Genomic DNA, 18,597 nt, shown 5'->3' on the forward strand with positions numbered 1-18,597 from the left:
TTTTAGCGAGTCATAAAATTAAGATCCTAATTGCAGCTCTTTTTGAACCTAGTGTACAATAGCCTACATTTAGTAAAATAAATAAGTCAAATATTTAAATTCCAATTAAAAATTTACATTTTGCAAAATGCATGCGGTTTCAATTAAGTTATTTAAAAAGACAACACTGTCTCAAGGATTGCTGTAGGCCTACTCTACAAATATAAACAAATTCTTAGGATGACTTTTACAAAGAGAACCATCCATGTCGATATATTTTACGTTTTGCAAGTAGTTATTCTGGGGATGATTCGGCAAGTCTACGTTTGTGATTTTTTACGTCATGACGCTGTTGACGCAATCCAGTGAAAGTGTACGGGAGGTGAGGGGCGTCTTGCACGGGCACGCGCAGACAGCAGAGAGCAGCTGCAGCGGCCAGACGAGCTCGCGCGCGCGTGCGTCCCACTGCATATTCACCAAATACACCTCCTCGACCACCCATACAGAGCTCCTGAATTAACCGCTGTTTAAACATGGTCGACCGCGAGCAGCTGGTTCAGAAAGCCAGACTGGCCGAGCAGGCTGAGAGGTATGACGATATGGCTGCTGCCATGAAATCGGTAAGTGCAACTTGCTTCATTATCATGCACACGCAAAATGCATGTATGACTTAGCTATTATGATAGTTACCACCACGTTATTGGTAACATTGCATGCGAAATTCTAGTGATATAATATAATCGATAGAAATTCCGCTCATTTTCGCGATCGAATATTTTTAAAGATTTTTATATCGAATCGATTGGAGTGCACGTTCTTCATTTTAAAAGGCCCATATAAGTTGATCCGTATCGACTGACAGGTGCACGGTCCTGTCATCCAAATGATGACGAAGCTTATTTCGGAATATTACGTGTCACTGTCCGTCATTCATAAACTGGAGTGAAATGTTACGTTGAATGTGAATCCAGAACTAGCAGTGGATCTTTGGGCGGTGCCTTTCTGAGATCCGACAGAACTGGACAACATGACCACAGAGTGACACTTTAATATTGCACATGCACGTAGGCTAATTTTAACAGTTTTGATTAAAAACCCACTGTAGCCTACGCTATGAAGACTCGGAGCCTTCTTCCCCGGTGCGGGAATCTGAAACCGTGCCATAATAATGCGGGTTAATGATGCAAATACAGAAATAAACGCTTTTCTTTGTCTTATTACGTGGCGAACCGAACCAGTTACGCCAGGTTCATACTGAACTCTTATGCAGTGTATGCATGCGCTGACAGCTGCGTGCGTCCATCGATTCGCGTTTGAAGACGTCCAAATCAAAGCGATGGCATGTGGGTTTTACGCATGTGGCTTGCAGTTTCGCTCGCGCTAGGCGTGTCGCAACGTGTGCCAAGGTGCAGTGTCTGTAATGCACCATTTCATCCGATCCATCAGCCTTTATCCCTCTCTCTCTCTCTCTCTCTCTCTCTCTCTCTCTCAAGGGCGTAGGTTTGCATTGAAAGTTGATAGGGCCATAATGCAAGGAGGCAGTAGTTTGCATCACATTTTTAAAACCAGTGTTTTAAAAATCAGGTTTCATGGTTATATTCTCCCTCCTGTTATGAAAGTTTTGCATGTCTCCTTTTTCTGGCACAATAAAATAAAACATTTAAGAAAACACCTGGTAGTGACTTAATACAGTATGGAGAACTAGGAGTGACAAATAAAATGAAGAAATCAGTTATCAATTCAATCATAAAATCTAAATAAAATCTAATTTTTTTTTAGCATTACGTCTAGTCCCCGTAAATGTAATGTGTGAAAAACCAAACATTTATTTAGCTTTTAAAAGAACAACCTGTTAATTAGTATGTTATAAAATCATTAAAATCGGACTAGAGCCAATAATTTAACAGAGTGACGACTACATACCATTTTCACACTTCTAAAAAGTTACGCAACAGCATATTAAAGTATGTTCATAACATTTAGTTTAAGCTATTAAACATCTATGGCTATTGGTTTGTCAAGTTTTGATTTGGTGTAATGAACTCCTTGCAACCATTTAAATAAATAAGAAAGTGCATTTCCATTTAGCACCTCATCAAGTCTTGATGCTGTCCATTACTGAAAAATACTGTCTTATTAGTCTAATTGACATCTGCTTTGGATAGATGAGTAGTTACTTAGAGGAAATGTTAAGGTGTATTGCACACTGCCTCTGATACACCGGTCTGCCATAAGTGTGTTTCATATAATGGTTTCTACCAACAACAAAAAAATCATTCGGAGACAAGGAGCTTGAGATATAGTTTCTACTCCTGTGTATTTCAATTAATTATATAATGAATATCTCCCCCAGATCTCCATCATCTTTTGTTTGCTTTTATCTGGGCTATACCAATAAATAATTCTGACCGGTAATGGCATGGATCAACCTAACACTAACTGATTTTTTTTAAGTTCTTTTCAATAGTATTAAGCCTCAAATGTCAACTATACACAGGATTGTTTTCCTCTTTATAAAGTAAAAATGTGCATTTTATTACAATTTTATACTAACATTATAATACCCAAAACAGTATACTAACAGACTTTTTTTCTTAGAATTGTGAATTATAAACTAGCAAATGCAATTGCAACTTTATCATGCAATTAGGACTTTTTAGCTCACAATTGCAAAAAAAAAAACTCAGAATTGTGAGCTAAAAAGTTGCAATTACCTTTTTTATTATCTATTCAGTGGCAGAAACAAGCTTGACTAACTAAGTGACTAACTTAAACTTTTTCTATTTGGTGTCATCCAGTGTGCTTATGCATGCAGAGGAATTCATGCAACTTACTCGACATTGTCTCTTTTTGAGACACACTGGAGGACAGAGGAATTGATTTACTCCTCAGCCGACCAGAAAGCTCAGCTAGCTTGAAGGTCCCTGAGCAGCTCAGGGGTGTGTGTTCATCAGGGGTCCAGAGTGATTTTAAACCATAATCAAAACTGATATGAAAAATGCTAATAAAGCAAATTCCTTTACAAAATATTTAGTCATGCTTTACCTAGAAAATATTTATGCATGCATGCATGTACAGTATGTATGCATGGATACATGCTGCTCCTGTTAATGCTCATGCATGTTGTAAAAAAAAAAAAGCCTAACACCTTAGATGTACATTATATAATTGAACCCCTGAGATTTTAAGGTAATATTTCAATAAATTAACTACAATTCTTGAGGCGTTCCATTTTTAAATGATTATACATTTTTGTGTTTATTCTCTGAATTATCCGTCATGAATCGACAGCGTTGAACCCACATCCACCTCCATCCGCTGTCTTTCATCAGGCATCACCATAGACATTGCTTTAAGACAACTCATGTTTTTTTTTTATAGCGGCATGGTCATAAAGCTTTTATGCATTTTATTTTTAGAAGCCTGCAGCTGCAAAAACATTAAAAAAAGAAAAAAAAGCACATCTGCAATCACTTGATGGTTATATAACAATGAGTTACTTTAAGCAAGAATCCCCTTCATCCGCCTTATAACATCATCCCATCCTCCACTCATCCATCCATTCTTCTTCCTGCTTCACTTTCACTACAGAAAACCTTCAGTCTATGGGTACTTCATTTCTGTGCATTTTTACAGCTACCTTTGATTTGAAGCAATGCTTTTCATCAAACTGAAGTATTGCAGGATGCAGTGCACTGCACTTTTATGTTCTCAGATTTAATTGCTGACATAAAATAAATTATTGAAATGTGTTTCTTTCACACATTTGAACTTTCCACAGATCAAAATACCTGAATGCCTTTTAGCTACATAGAAAGTAGCACAATAACGAAATGCTGTTCTCAGACAATATACTAATTGTTAACATGAAATTTTAAATGTGCAGCTGAATTATGAGCAGCTTTAAAATACTGTCATCTTGTAGAAGAGGCAGAAAGAGCCTCTTTGTGCTAGCGATGACACCATAGCACTAGTCGGGTTTAACAATAGCGCCCTGTCAGTCAAATCTGTCTAATACAGCTCATGATTCTCTCCTTTTATTATGATCAATTTAAATCACCTTTCTACTTTTGACGAATATAATAAAAATAGGAGTAGGCGGTATGACCACTATATTATTTCACTGTATCTGTAAAAAAAAAAAAAAACACTAAAAGTCACGTTATCTAGATTTTGATTGTCATAAACTTTTTTTTTCTTACTTCCTGCCTCATCTAATGTCTTTCTTCGCCCTTTTGTGTTTGTCGTAATCTACAGCTAGGGCTAAAAGTCGTCAAACATTCGCTGCTGCAATAGCTGGAGGCTCCATTGGAGTCTTATGATGCAACCCAAACTGCAAGTGCCCTGAGACTACAAAGGGCTCACAGACAGAATTAACACATTATGAGAGCTGTATCATTGCACTGTTGTGCAATACTGCCCAATGCATCTGTTTCTAATTAGGCCAAATAATCAAGTGCTTTACCATGCTTGTGCTAGAATAGGTTGTGTACGATTTATATATCCAAAGCCGCACGCCAACAATGTACTACGAGTAGTTTGAGATTTGCCTTCCAGTAAAACCATTATGAATCATTCAGCATTGTGTGTCACTGACTCTTGTAACATACTGACTCATGTTTGAAACGTGATTTTTTTTCCTGCAGATCACAAAAAGTGTCATGTTTCTATATTGTCCAAGTTTTTTTTTTTTATATACAACCACAGTTGTCACGATCATTAGATGGAGTGCCCATTAACTTCAGTAGAGGGCACTCCACTCAGGACCATTCCACCCATCAACCACCAGATGTCACTTGGACACTAGCACCTCTCATACTGTTGCACCACACGCGAACTAAATTCCCCATGAGTCACTGCATCACAATCACCGTGCCACACCTGCACCTCATTCATCAGCCAATTTCCTTGCCACACCTGCACCTCAATTACGCACACATAAAAGCAGCACAATCGCTCTCACTCACTGCGAAGTCTTGTTTAGCCTGTCTAGCATTTCCGAGCCTTTTCCCTTGTCTGATCTTGGATTGTGTTACCGACTCTGATTCTCTGCTGCCTGCCCTGATCTCCGCTTGTTACCGTTAATGATTCTGGATATCCCTAACACACCTGATGCCGTTCCTGATTTCTGCCTGTATGACCACTCTCTTAATAAAATTCTGCACATGGATCCGAACGCCTCTGACTCATTGTTACAACAGTGACTTGTGGTTGTCTAATGCAAAAAACACAAACTGTAGACATGCATCTTGTGAAGCTGCCAGATTTGACTCGTACATAATCCTTCCTTTTGTTTTCAGACATCATTAGAATGGGTAAATGATGACAGGATGTTTATTTATTGGCAGAATCCTTTAAAGTCGACATCTAATGACATTCACAACTAATTTAATTCCATAATGTGATATATTACTGAGTGAAACAGGATATTTAACAGGAAACAAAGTCAGTTTCACTTATTGTTAAGGATATGAGCTTACTTTAGTGAGATCAAGAGGAGAGGAAAGGACAGGATGGAGAAATGAAAAGGTTAATGGACTCCACCAGGAAGAAAAGACATAAGTGCAGTCCATCTTCATTAATCAAACCCGACTGCATATCCAACCACTGATGAACATATGTGCAAACTGTACAGAAATGTGCTTATGTCATCAGATGACCTTTATGTAGTAGTACAGCACATATTATTAAAGCAAGAAAATAACACAATTGGATTTATTTGCATTTCAACCATGTTTTGTTTTTCTAGACCCATAAATCAGTTACGCTACCAGACATAAGTGATGAAACAAAATTTGATTGATCCTATTATAAATCAACAATATCTACACTGGAAGTGACATTTGAATTGTTTTGTGTTACAGTGTGTCTTATATATTAATATTTCTGACATGCAATACAATAAGTCTTAGTGTTTAAACCATTCTGCACTCTCCTTGAGCTCATGAAATCAGGCTTGTGCTGTGTGCTAGCTATTATGCAGCAATTGCATGATTGTGAAAGCAAAAATGCACAGCATGATCAAACATTAAGGTGAGATAATGCTGATACTGCTGATACTGATTTTAACATACGCTTATTAGTTGATTACAATATCGATACAGATATTTGTCACTTCCTCTATTACTTGGCATTTTGGCAAAATAGATTGTATTCTTATGTTTTAAATCAGCTTAGTTCAAAATACTACATTAAATTATACTAGCAGTTTTATTGCTGCATCATCAAATAATTTCTACTGAACTTGGATCGGATTCATTTAACATTCAGCAGACCTACATAAATACAACAAAACAAAGATACATATTAAACAGTGCTTTTTATGGAAGTTTAACAGTTTTCAGGTAAAGAAATAAAGTTAAAGGTAAAATAGTACTTGACTGTATAAACTAAATGCATATTAATTCTTAATTGTAACAGACTTTATGATGATTCATCTTCTAATTTGTTTTTGTATACAGTTTAATATTTTTTGTAAGTTTAAATATGTATTAGATCTCCTTTACTAAGACAAGACTCTTATTTTGACGTGTTTTCTAGTCTACAGAGCTATTGGAGTAATGAAAGCATGCAGTTCTTCGGATTTAAAGTGTGTCAGTTTATGAAGGAACCCCATGAAAAGTCATGAGATCTGTATATATTTGTTTACTCTTAGCAGTAATAAGCATTTTGTGTATTCCCTGTATGGTGGTGATAATGCAACGTAGAGAGAGAGTTTAATGCTGTGCTTTGTTAAGCGCTTATGGTTATTTCTTTTTTTGGAGTGAAAATGGATGCAATAGACTTTAATAAAACATCTGTAAAGTTTTGGTCATCATTCAGATGAGGTCCTCTACACTTATGAAAGTTACAAAAGATATTTAGTCAAGAATAGTGTGCATTATTTGTTATTTGATTAGCATTAAAATGCGGAAAGCAGCGCTAGGATTGTGCAACAGACATTATACAGCTCAGTGCCTTCACGCAGTTCATTAATAAACCACTGGTCTGTTATATCGGCCTTTTCCCTTATATAGCAGTTATGTATATGGTTGTAAATTGAGGAAAAATCGGCCGATAAATATCGGCGGCCGATAAATCGGTGAATCCCTAATCTACATGATGAAAGGAAGCTTCAAAAAAGATCGGTATAGGTGATCGTATCGGCAGATCATGATCAACAAATGGTAATCAGCTCCAAAAATCCTGATTGAAGCATTGTTATTTTTTGTCAACACTTGACTAATCAATAATAGCACTTACCTATTCTATTCTGTTCATTTTTCTTATTCACAAAAAAAAAAGCTTGCTGTGTGTACTGTGCTAGACTTGTATACTACTGTTACTCTCTTGTTGGTCTGCTTGCTTTTTGTATTCCTCATTTGTAAGTTGCTTTGGATAAAAGCTTCGGCTAAATCATTGAATGTAAATGTAAATCCATGTGTGACAGCGTAAAACAGCTCGACACATCCACCCACAAGCTTGCATGTGCATCATACACACACACACACACACGCAAGAAGCATGGACACCAATGCTGTTGCCATGGCAGCAGCAGAGATAGTCAACTGCGTCCAAACAAAAACGACTGCCTTGTTTCTACAGTATGAAGATTGCTCTTTACTCCCCTCCCGCTGTCTGGGTGGGAGGTTATGTGTGGAAGAGGTTAAAGGCAGTTTGTAAATGGTAACTTCTGTATGCAACCTAAACTATGTCTGCAACACCAGTAAATGTGTTACACAACGATCCAGCGACTGACTTCTTCAATCTCAGGGTGTTTAATGGCTGTTGTGCTTGAGATGAAGGAAGGAGGTTGTGGAATAATTGATCCATAATTCTGTAAATTATTCCGAGTCTGATGCAGGAAACAGGTTGTGTGTTTGTTTGTTCATGAGTGAGGTCATATTTAACAAAACCGAATTCTAAACATGGCTTTGAACATTTGTGTCTCTTACTGTATATGATGGATATCGGAATCAGAGAATATAATTATAGTTACTTAGGACCGGGTATTGAGAACCAGTTTCGTTTTATAACTAGTTCCAAATTTCCAAGAACTGTGGATTCAATAAGACAAGTGTATTTCAATTTATATAAAATTATTTTGAATTTACTATATTATAGTTAAAATTTAAAATTAGATTTATGCATTTAACAGACGCTTTTATCCAAAGCGACTTACAGTGCATTCAGGCTATCAATTTTTTACCTATCATGTGTTTCCGGGTAATCGAACCCTCAACCTTGCGCTTGATAACGCAATGATCTACCGATTGAGCTACAGGAACACTTAGTTAATATAATATTTTTTTTTTTTTATTAATATTTTGTATTCTTAGGGAATTTTAAGGTCTTAAATAATATTTCTGCAATAGTTATTATCCTTTTATTACCTCTTCACCACTTTTGAGCAGAAACCTGAAAATAAAATTAGTAACTTAAACTGTCATAAACCTTTAATGCTTGAATGTGTGTGTGTTCACATAGCAAGTGCCAAAACCGGCAAGTTTTGTACCATTCTGATTAAGTGAAAAATAAAAAAAACAAAAAAGTAAAATACTTCAGTCAAAAGCGAACCATGAGCATGTGTTGTTAAATTATTGAAATAATAACTTAATCTCTGGGAATTTCAAGTAAATATTTTAAGTCAAATTAAATGGGTTCCAAATAATAGCAACATAAAGCCTGCTTTGTTGACGAGTGCTCGTTTTATCATCAGCCATTTTCTGTATTAAATTTGAGCATGATGCATCGGCATACTATATGGTTGTGCGAGAAATTTGGTTGACGATGACGCAGAAAGTGAAAGATACAGCAAAAAATTCAGTAAATCATGAAGCTTTTCAAAAGGATGCAGTAAATTGCTTGTGAAAGGTAGTAGAAGAGAAAAAGATCTGTAGGCACCAGCTCATCCTCCCACTACCAGGCTGTTAAAGGGGGGGTGAAATGCTCGTTTTCACTCAATCTCCTGTTAATCTTGAGTACATATAGAGTAGTACTGCATCCTTCATAAATCCAAAAAGTCTTTAGTTTTATTATATTCATAAGAGAAAAAGATAGTCTGTACCGATTTTTCCCGGAAAAACACGACCGGCTGGAGGCGTGACGTGTGGGCGGAGCTAAAGAATCACGAGCGCCAGTAGGCTTTTGCGTTGAGAGCGTTTGGAAGCTGTGACATTACTGTGAGGGAAAACCCATCATCCAAAACAAACCATGGCTTACAGTCAGATTCAGCCGTTTATTTATGAGCCAGAATCAGATCCAGAGGCTGAAACTGAACGAGAGCAGCAGCAGCAACGACTCGCTCCGAGTGGGGCTCGAACCCGGGTCTCCGCATGGGAGGCGGACACACTAACAAGGAGGTAGAGATATTTGAAGCAGTTTTACTCACCGCCTGCGGTTCCAACACGATCGTGACCATTTTTCCTTGGGATTGCATCATTCTTAAGAAATAAATGATACGCAAATCTGTCTGGATTTGGACCAAACTGGGCCTTGTGAACAAGCATCTTCGAAATGCAGGGAACAAACAAAAACACTTGCACAACTCCGTTGATGCTCTGTAAAAATAAACTCCATCCACTGGTCCCTTAATGCTGTTTTTTTTTGGTAATCTGTGCAGGGTTGTCTTGCCCTGGCAACCAAAAACACACTTCTTTTGTGACATTCCGCGACGCTCTCGCTCTGATCAGTGAAGTCTGTTGTGCTCTCTCACTCATTGCTCTGCTATACAGGAGCGCGCGCTCTTCCGGCAGAAGTGTCTCAGGACCCATATAAGGAAATTCCGCTCCATCTAACGTCACACAGAGCCATACTCGAAAAAAACTTTCCGAAACTTGTGACAAACCGGAAGGAGTATTTTTGGAACAGAAATACTCCTTCAAACGTACAACTTAATTTTTGAAACTTTGTCCATGTTTAGCATGGGAATCCAACTCTTTAACAGTGTAAAAAACTCAGTATGCATGAAATAGCATTTCACCCCCCCTTTAAATCAAAGCATCTCTGCAACGATGTGCTGCGATGCTTTCATTCGCCCAAATTTTGGTTAGCAATGTGTAGGCTCACTTTTCAAGATATCACTGTAAACAACAAGCAGTTCAGGTTGCAATGTGTTTCTAAACAAAAGCAAACAGATCTTTCATTTTGAAACACTGCCAGTCTACTAGAAATAGATTTACTACACTCCAGCCTACACTAGGACATGTGGTACATGTGCTGGTCAAAAAATTTACAAGGAAGATGCCGTGTCCATAACTAGGCATTTGGCATATCACCACATTGAAGCCTACTTGAACGGTTCACTCAAATGACTCCCAAAAGGATGCTGTGTACTACCATATACAACACATCTATGCTGTTATCTGTACTTAAATGACACATCCTTAAACTTTCATCCATTCAAATTTAAAGTACATAGAAAAGGATGAAGTAGACACAGATTAGTGTAGAAAGATCATCATCCCCATGATTTTCATTAGTGACCCATGCAAATGAAGAAGGATTATCAGTGACCCTACTGCTGCATAAACAGCTTTGTAACTAAATGATGCTGTAAACGTCAAGTTAGTGTGCTTTTTTGGTTTGCAAGCAATTCTTTAAGCAGACGTCATCAAAATGCATACTGCAGTATAGCAGGTTTTCCTTCCTGTACAAAACGGTAGAGAAAACAATATAATTTCATAAAACAAGAACTGCACTGCGCCATCATTTTAAACTGAAGTGTATTGGACAAATGGTAATGGTAATTACCAATGGTTCACAAAACAATTGTAATTCTAAAGAGATTAAAAACTGCAGAATATAATGCTTTGACGTGGCTAAAAGTGTCTGCCTAGTGCACACAACCAGTCAAAAGTTTGGAATAATTAAGATTTAAGATTTTTTTCTGCTTACCAAGGCTGCATTTATTTGATCAATTATGATTTCTATTTTAATATTTTTGAAAATGTAATTTATTTCTGAGGGCAAACCATGATCTATTCTGATTTGGTGCTCAGTCATCATTAATTATTATGTGCTCAAATATTAACATTGGTTATCGATGTTGAAATTTTTTTGGCGGTTTAATATTTTTGTGAAAACAGTGATGCATTATTGGATGAATGAAAGTTCAAAAGTACTGAATTTTTTTTGTAACATTACAAATGTCTTTACTGTCACTTTCGATCAATTTAATGCAATGTTGCTGAATAAAAACATCTTGCATCAACTTCCTTCTGATCCCAACATTAGGAAAGAGAAGATGAAGTTTATTCTCAATTAATTCTGGAAGTTAATTTATCCTAAAATTTGTAGCATGCTTCCCATCTAGTAAATCACAATAAGCTTTGTGCTTTGTTACCGACCTTAACCTCCCGCTCTCTCTCTTGAGGCCAATAAGGAAGTGACTAAAACTGCAATTCATCGACTGGCCGCTTGAGGCTGACTGCAAAAGGGAGTCAGTCCCATAGACTCCCCATGTTAAAATGCCCAACTTTACAGCAGAAAAAAACATGTTTACAGCCTGGTTCAAAAAATGATTTTGGTCTATATTGCTAATTTTGCCCTTCATGACAACTGTGAGGGGGGTGAATGTTTTTTAAACTCATCCGTTTAAATTATATTAAGACTTAAAGTTCTGCATAATTAAGGGCACTTGAGTGACAGGTGGATTGCCGCTGCTGACAATGCCGTTGCGCTAGGTGGGCGTGGCTTCAGCAATCAGCTCCCGCCTTTTTGCCCATTTTCGATTATCCATGAGAGTCGCGCGGTGACGCACTGCCAAGATGGCGACGGCCCGCTCTACACACTTTAGGCTTCAAAACCGCAAATTAGGAGTTCATGGGTGACGTCACGGACACTACGTCCATATTTTTTTACAGTCTATGTTTGTTACTGAAATTAACAAAAAATCTGCACATTTTATTACAATATTCAAGCAACCGCACAAAGACATCAATATAACAGATTGTAAACAATGTCATGTAACGTCACTTTTACTTCAGAAAAACTCGTTAGTTAGCTAGAAAAATGTACTCTTTTGCTAAATATATACACCATATTAAATATACAATTTAATTCTGTGATGTTTAATTAATTTGAATATTTAATTTGAAACATTAATTAATGTTTGAATAAATAAAATTTTAAGACAGCCACCATTTACATTTTTATATTTCTGAAAAACAAATTTGTATGCAATTTAAGCATATCTATACAAATCAGTTAATTTTAACCTTTAATAATATAGAAATGTAGTACAAATTTGGCATGTACTGTACCTGATATATATCCAAAATAACTGATATTGAATCGGAAATTGAATCGAAAGCTTGTGGATCAGACTTGATTCGTGTAATTTGTGCCAAAACCCATCCTTATTAAAGTAACCTCTCCACCCCTTCTCTTTCTTTTAGGTAACAGAGTTGAACGAGGCCCTATCAAACGAAGAGAGGAACCTGCTCTCTGTGGCCTACAAGAACGTGGTGGGTGCACGCCGCTCCTCCTGGCGCGTCATCTCCAGCATCGAGCAGAAGACCTCCGCCGACGGCAACGAGAAGAAAATCGAAATGGTCCGCGCTTACCGTGAAAAAATCGAGAAAGAGCTGGAGGCCGTATGCCAAGATGTGCTCAACCTCCTCGACAACTTCCTGATCAAGAACTGCAACGACACCCAGCACGAGAGCAAGGTCTTCTACCTAAAAATGAAGGGCGACTACTACCGTTACCTGGCGGAGGTGGCCACAGGTGAAAAGAAAGCCACGGTGGTGGAGTCTTCTGAGAAGTCCTACAGCGAGGCCCATGAGATCAGCAAAGAGCACATGCAGCCTACGCACCCCATCCGTCTGGGTCTGGCGCTCAATTACTCCGTCTTCTACTACGAGATCCAGAACGCACCTGAGCAGGCCTGCCATCTGGCCAAGACGGCTTTCGACGACGCGATCGCCGAACTGGACACCCTGAACGAGGACTCCTACAAAGACTCCACGCTCATCATGCAGCTCCTGCGAGACAACTTGACGCTCTGGACGAGTGACCAACAAGACGACGAGGGAGGCGAAGCCAACAATTAAACGCTGAAGAAAAGAGAAAATCTTTGAGACCCTTTTCCTCTCAGCCGTAACATAAAACACGCGTGCTCACACAACAAAGAAAAACTAAAAAAAGTATAAGTTACATGAAAAATTCACAAAAGGGAGCATATGATGGAACTGTGTCAGCCATGTTTGCTGATTGCAAAGCAGCGCAGTTTTCTTTATTATCCACAAAATTACAATTGAGAGAAATATGCTAGTTATAAAGAACGGTATATCCAAAAAATATATAATTAAGAAGTAGCTTAAAAAGAATAAATTAAACTTCTCGTTCTGGAACGTTGACTCAACACTTTGAGGAAGAAGCTTGTCAGTACGTCAGTCGTTTCTAAATGGCTGAAAGGTTACACTAAACCAATAAGTACTGATCGTGTAGTGATATATGAAGTGGAGCTGCTTATATTCATTTACATTGTGAGTAAAGAGTACTTTAAAGCGACAAGAGTGGGCTTAAAAAAAATAAGTGAAAACTTGAAATGTTCTCACCTCGCAAAAGTAGGCTGCACTGGGCGTAAACGGTGTGTTTTTGTCTGATATACGTTTATAGGGTACTGAATGGCACCCACTAATGTTTGAAAGTCATTCATGTCAAACTGGTTATCTGTGCCATTTATGATACACATCGTTAGTATGCATCTCACCTCGAAACTACACAAAACTACTGTATTACAGTAATGTTGATTAGGTAAATAACAATTATGACTTCCTTAGTAAATATATTGCCTTTTCAATCCAAAGCTAAAACTTTTTTCCAATCATTTTTATTATCACTATTATTATGGATACTTTTTGAAAAATTATCAAGCCTGACCCACACTGTACAAAAAAATAATTTGATTTGATTTTTAATGTACTGAAGAGTTGTTCTAAACATTATAGAGAAAAAACAACAACAACAACAACAACAACAAAAACAAATGAGGCAAGAAATGAAATTCACAAAAAGAAAGAAAAAAACTAAAATGCCCAATGCTTAGCAGAAAAGCAATGCCTAGTCACTTGGTTTGATACACTCACTTAATATTGGTACAATAGGTTATTTTTTGTTATTCAAATAATTTTTTTTTTACATATTTGACAGTGCACAGGCATAAAATTGCTTTGGTTGTTTTTTATTATTATTATTATTCCCATGAAATGCACCGATGGTTTCTCAGTGTAGGACAACTACAGCTCCAATATTCTTCATAATACAATATTGTGCATGCTGGTGATGTATTTATATACCATAGCTTGACTTTATTAACTTTAAAAACTGCAGATGTTATGTATTCCTATGAACATGAAATGACAAGTGTTGAATCTGATTATTTTCTATTTATTACTTTATATTGGATTGTTTCAATCTCTTATTATTATTTTTTTCCTTGTATTATTCTTTCCTTGCTGAAGTACGCTATACCAAAAGTGTGTGTTTACCATGAATTAATCTGTTATGGATGTTGCTCTAGTGACATGCGATTCTTGTATTTGGTTTTTAATAAACAAAAAAAGGAAGGGTAAAAGAAAGAGAGAGAGAAATCACCACTTCTGGTGTTTTTTTGTCATGGTAAATTATGATTACATTGTGAAACAATTAATGTAGTTCTTAAAATTCCTTTTCTGTGCTTTATTCTGTCAAATTCTACTGTGAGATATTTGAGATGTGCTGTAATATTAGTTTTTTTTCTCCTCAGAATGTTTATGTAAGAACAGGGAACCTATTCTTATTATTTCTGTTTTTTTTTTTTCGTCTAATGGTATCTTAAATGTAAGTCGAGTAGTGGTTGCACAAAAGAAACAATGATAATAATAATGATAATAAAAAAATAAAAAATGAATGTGCTCTTCTAACCACCATTTCAGTGCTGTCCAAGTACATGACTGAGTCATTTCCTGTTGATATCATCAGAGAAAGCATGCTGGACTATTATTAATAAGTGCAAGTCCAATGGCACTAGAAGTCAGATAATAGTGAACAACATTGTTTGAGCTCATGTTTCCCCTCCCATTAAGTGCCATCCTGTGCCATCTCCTAGATGGCTGAAGGCTGTCTCTCCTAAAGCTTTGCTAAGTGCTAAAATCTGCCACACAGTTAGAGCCAACGGATCTGCTTTATTGTAAAGCTCATTCAGGTGAAACTTGTATTCTTTAAAGAGATAGTTTACCCAAAAAATACCAATCAGTCATGATTACTCACAATCAAGTTCTTCCAAACCTGTGTGAATTTTTTTCATCTGCTGAACACAAAAGAAGATAATGTTGAAGAATGTGAGTAACCTTGCAGTTTTTGGTCCTCATGGACTTCCATAGTATTTTTTTTTTTTCGTACTATGGAAGTCAATGAGGACCACTAACTGTTTGGTTACCAACATTCTTCAAAAAATCTTTTGAAAATGATAACTAATTTTTGATTGAATTATCTCTTTAACCTCATCTTTCATTGATCCTCTTCTGACTATTATTAATTCCTCTTTGTCATTAGGATATGTTCCCAAAACCTTTAAACTGCCTGTTATTAAGCCTCTCATCAAAAAAACACAACTTGACCCCAAAGAACTAATTATAGACCGATCTTGAATCTCCCTTTTCTGTCCAAGATATTAAAAACGGTATATGTGAGGATTTCCAGTCAGGATTTAGACCTTATAGTACTGAGACTGCTCTCCTTAGAGTTACAAATGACCTGCTCTTATCATCTGATCGTGGGTGTATCTCTCGATTAGTTTTATTGGATCTTAGTGCTGCGTTTGACACTATTTACCCCAAAATTCTTTTGCATAGACTTGAACACTTTGTTGGCATTAATGGTAGTGCATTAGCATGGTTTAAATCATACATATATGACCGCCATCAGTTCGTAGCAGTGAATGAAGAGGTATCATATCGATCACAAGTGCAGTATGGAGTACCTCAAGGCTCGGTGCTAGGGCCGCTACTCTTCACGCTTTATATGTTAGCCTAGGGAGATATCATCAGGAAACATGGTGTTAGCTTTCACTGTTATGCTGATGATACTAAGCTCTATATTTATTAACGGCCCGGTGAAACACACCAATTTGAAAAACAAATGGAATGGATAGTCTATATAAAAAAACTGGATGACAAGTAATTTCTTACTGCTAAATAAAAAAAAAAAAAAAACAGAGGTTAATTAATTATAGGACCTAAAAACTCTGCATGTATTAACATAGAACACTGTCTAAAGACTTGATAGCCATCCGTTAGGAACCTAGGTGTGCTATTTGATAGCAATCTTTCCTTAGAAAGACACGTTTCTAGCATTTGTAAAACTGCATTTATCCATCTAAAAAAATATATCTAAATTACGGCCTACGCTCTCAATGTCAAATGCAGAAATGTTAATCCATGCATTTATGAACTCAAGATTAGATTATTGTAATGCTTTATTGGGTGGTTGTTCTGCACACTTAGTAAACGAACTACAGCTAGAATAGTAGTTTGCCTATAGAATAGTAGTCTGCCTGAGCAAGAATATGTAATTTTATATTTTTGAGAAACCTCACATTCACCACTCTAATGCTTCTGTGATTCAAAATTGAAGGACCAATCAAAAAGGTGTAGGGGCGAACGCGCCGTCCAATAGGATCATAGTTGTCATGCGGTTGCAATGGTTTTTCAGGAAAAAATAACTAGTAAAGTACCCTTCCGGTATACAGAGTAACTACACAATTTTTGTGTAGAGAAATAGTTTTTGCTGCACTAACCATACGCCAAAAACATGATACTACACTTTTACTATAATGAAACCATGGTTAATTTTTTGCAAGGGAAAGCTGCTATGTAAAAAAAAAAAAAAAAAAAAAAAAAAATCCTCTTTATTATTATACACTGAAGAAATCAATTGCAGAGGGATTCACAATCTCATGGGCAGTGGTTTCTCTTCTGTCTCTTGAACAAGTAAAATCTCAGTTTGTTCTACTGTAAGTGAATAAAAAGGCTGATTTACGAAAGCATTAAATTATTATAATCATTGTTTAAAAAAAACAAGAAAAACATGTGCTGCAGAATTCCCAAAATGCAATGTTCATTCTCCTATTTCTGATTATGTTTGTGTTATAGACTAATTATTAGATAAACAGCTGAACTACAGACAAATCCTGAAACATGTTCTGAAGTCAAGCTTAAAGTCATGCATTTGCCGGCTTAGACTACATAACCGTCTCGTACGTTGGTGAAATATAGGTTTAAATTTTCTTTTATTACATTTTGGCAGTTGTATCAATATTATTGAAGTGCGAGTTAGTGAGACTGAGTCTTAGGAGAGCTGGCCTACTTTAGCGTTTCGGCTGACAGTGTGTATGCATGTGCATGCATCTGTCGTTCCTCCAGTCAAACCCTCAGTGAAGACTGGATTGTTCTCTGGCTCGGAAAAGGACAGCTGGTAAAATAAAGAATGGAAGGATGCAAAGATGAAAGAGCCAATAGATGGGATAGAGGTAAAGCTTTGCAGAAGAACAGTGCAGTGAAGCCTACAGAGCAAAAAATGACTTTGGTTTTGATTTCTTGGACACTTCACCCATTTAGAGTTAGTTGGACATCTCATGACAGTGGTTTATGTCAATGTTGCTATGTCAGGTGACTTAGGAATATTTTCAAATTGCCAAAGTGTTTACTCAAGGAAGAGGTCACAGTTGTTTCTGCACATAAAGCTGGAATATAAGCTTTTTTTAACATACATCAACCTAAATTCATCTAGACTTTATCTGATTTTGAAAGGACATTCTTGGCATTCTTCAAAACTGGTAAAATGTGGTAACATAATAATAAATACCAGTAATTGTGATCAGATAGATAAATGCCAGATAATACAGAAAGGAGATGTTTATTACAATTTCTACCATATTCAGACATACAGTTCATGATGGGAAAGCCTTTATTACAGTCATTTAAAATATTATGTAATGCCTCATAATACAATACAATCTGAAGACAGTCCCTGCTGTTCTCCTGGCTGAGACGACCGATGTGAGGAAACCAGATTGTTATGCTTCCTGTGGTTAAACAGCATGGCCATATCTGTTTGATAAAGTCAAAATGAAACCTTTTTTTTCAGAGGTTATTCTTAATTTTATCCATCAGGAATTTATGGGATGGTGAAAAGTTTCGTGTAAGAATGGAGACAGGTTGGTTTTAAAAAGGCTGCAATGTTGTAACCTAAAACATTGGCTAAAAAAACTACAGTATTCAACTGATGATCAACATTAACTAATAACTGATATGGACAAGGTGATATAAGCAGGAAAAAAAAGATTTCAGGAAGAGTAACGTATTACATTTTTATTAAATAAAACAAACATTTTACTGTGTTCAGATGCATGCATATGTTTGGTAGTGGTTAAAAAAAAAGGTGTAAAAACTGTAGCAAAACCAGCATGTGGTAAAACTGCAGTTCCTTTCTTCTGAAGAAATGTAATACAGTAATTCACCTCAAAATCAATATATATATATATATATATATATATATATATATATATATATATATATATATATATATATATATATATATATATATATATATTTTTTTTTTTTTTTTTTTTTTTTTTTTTTTGCAGAATTGCTT

At 36.4% G+C, this 18,597-nt stretch overlaps 1 protein-coding gene across 1 annotated transcript; it reads left to right on the forward strand.

Annotated features, from left to right (window-relative positions):
* The first annotated feature begins 372 nt into the window (after positions 1–372).
* Positions 373–14,873, forward strand: LOC128014873 (14-3-3 protein gamma-1). Its single transcript, XM_052598565.1, has 2 exons — positions 373–599; positions 12,357–14,873. Exons 1-2 carry the CDS (start codon positions 513–515, stop codon positions 13,011–13,013), a joined length of 744 nt encoding a protein of 247 aa, XP_052454525.1. The 5' UTR covers positions 373–512; the 3' UTR covers positions 13,014–14,873.
* Positions 14,874–18,597: the final 3,724 nt, after the last annotated feature.

The sequence above is a fragment of the Carassius gibelio genome, chromosome A5, assembly GCF_023724105.1.
Source record: "Carassius gibelio isolate Cgi1373 ecotype wild population from Czech Republic chromosome A5, carGib1.2-hapl.c, whole genome shotgun sequence".
In the NCBI taxonomy this organism is placed as follows: Eukaryota; Metazoa; Chordata; class Actinopteri; order Cypriniformes; family Cyprinidae; genus Carassius; species Carassius gibelio.

What these genes read in the sequence shown, in the direction of transcription:
- LOC128014873 (XM_052598565.1), top strand. Translation starts at nt 513, where the DNA reads ATGGTCGACCGCGAGCAGCTGGTTCAGAAAGCCAGACTGGCCGAGCAG. An exon ending in TGGCTGCTGCCATGAAATCG is followed by an intron (nt 600 to 12,356) that starts GTAAGTGCAACT and finishes TCTTTCTTTTAG; the next exon opens with GTAACAGAGTTGAACGAGGC.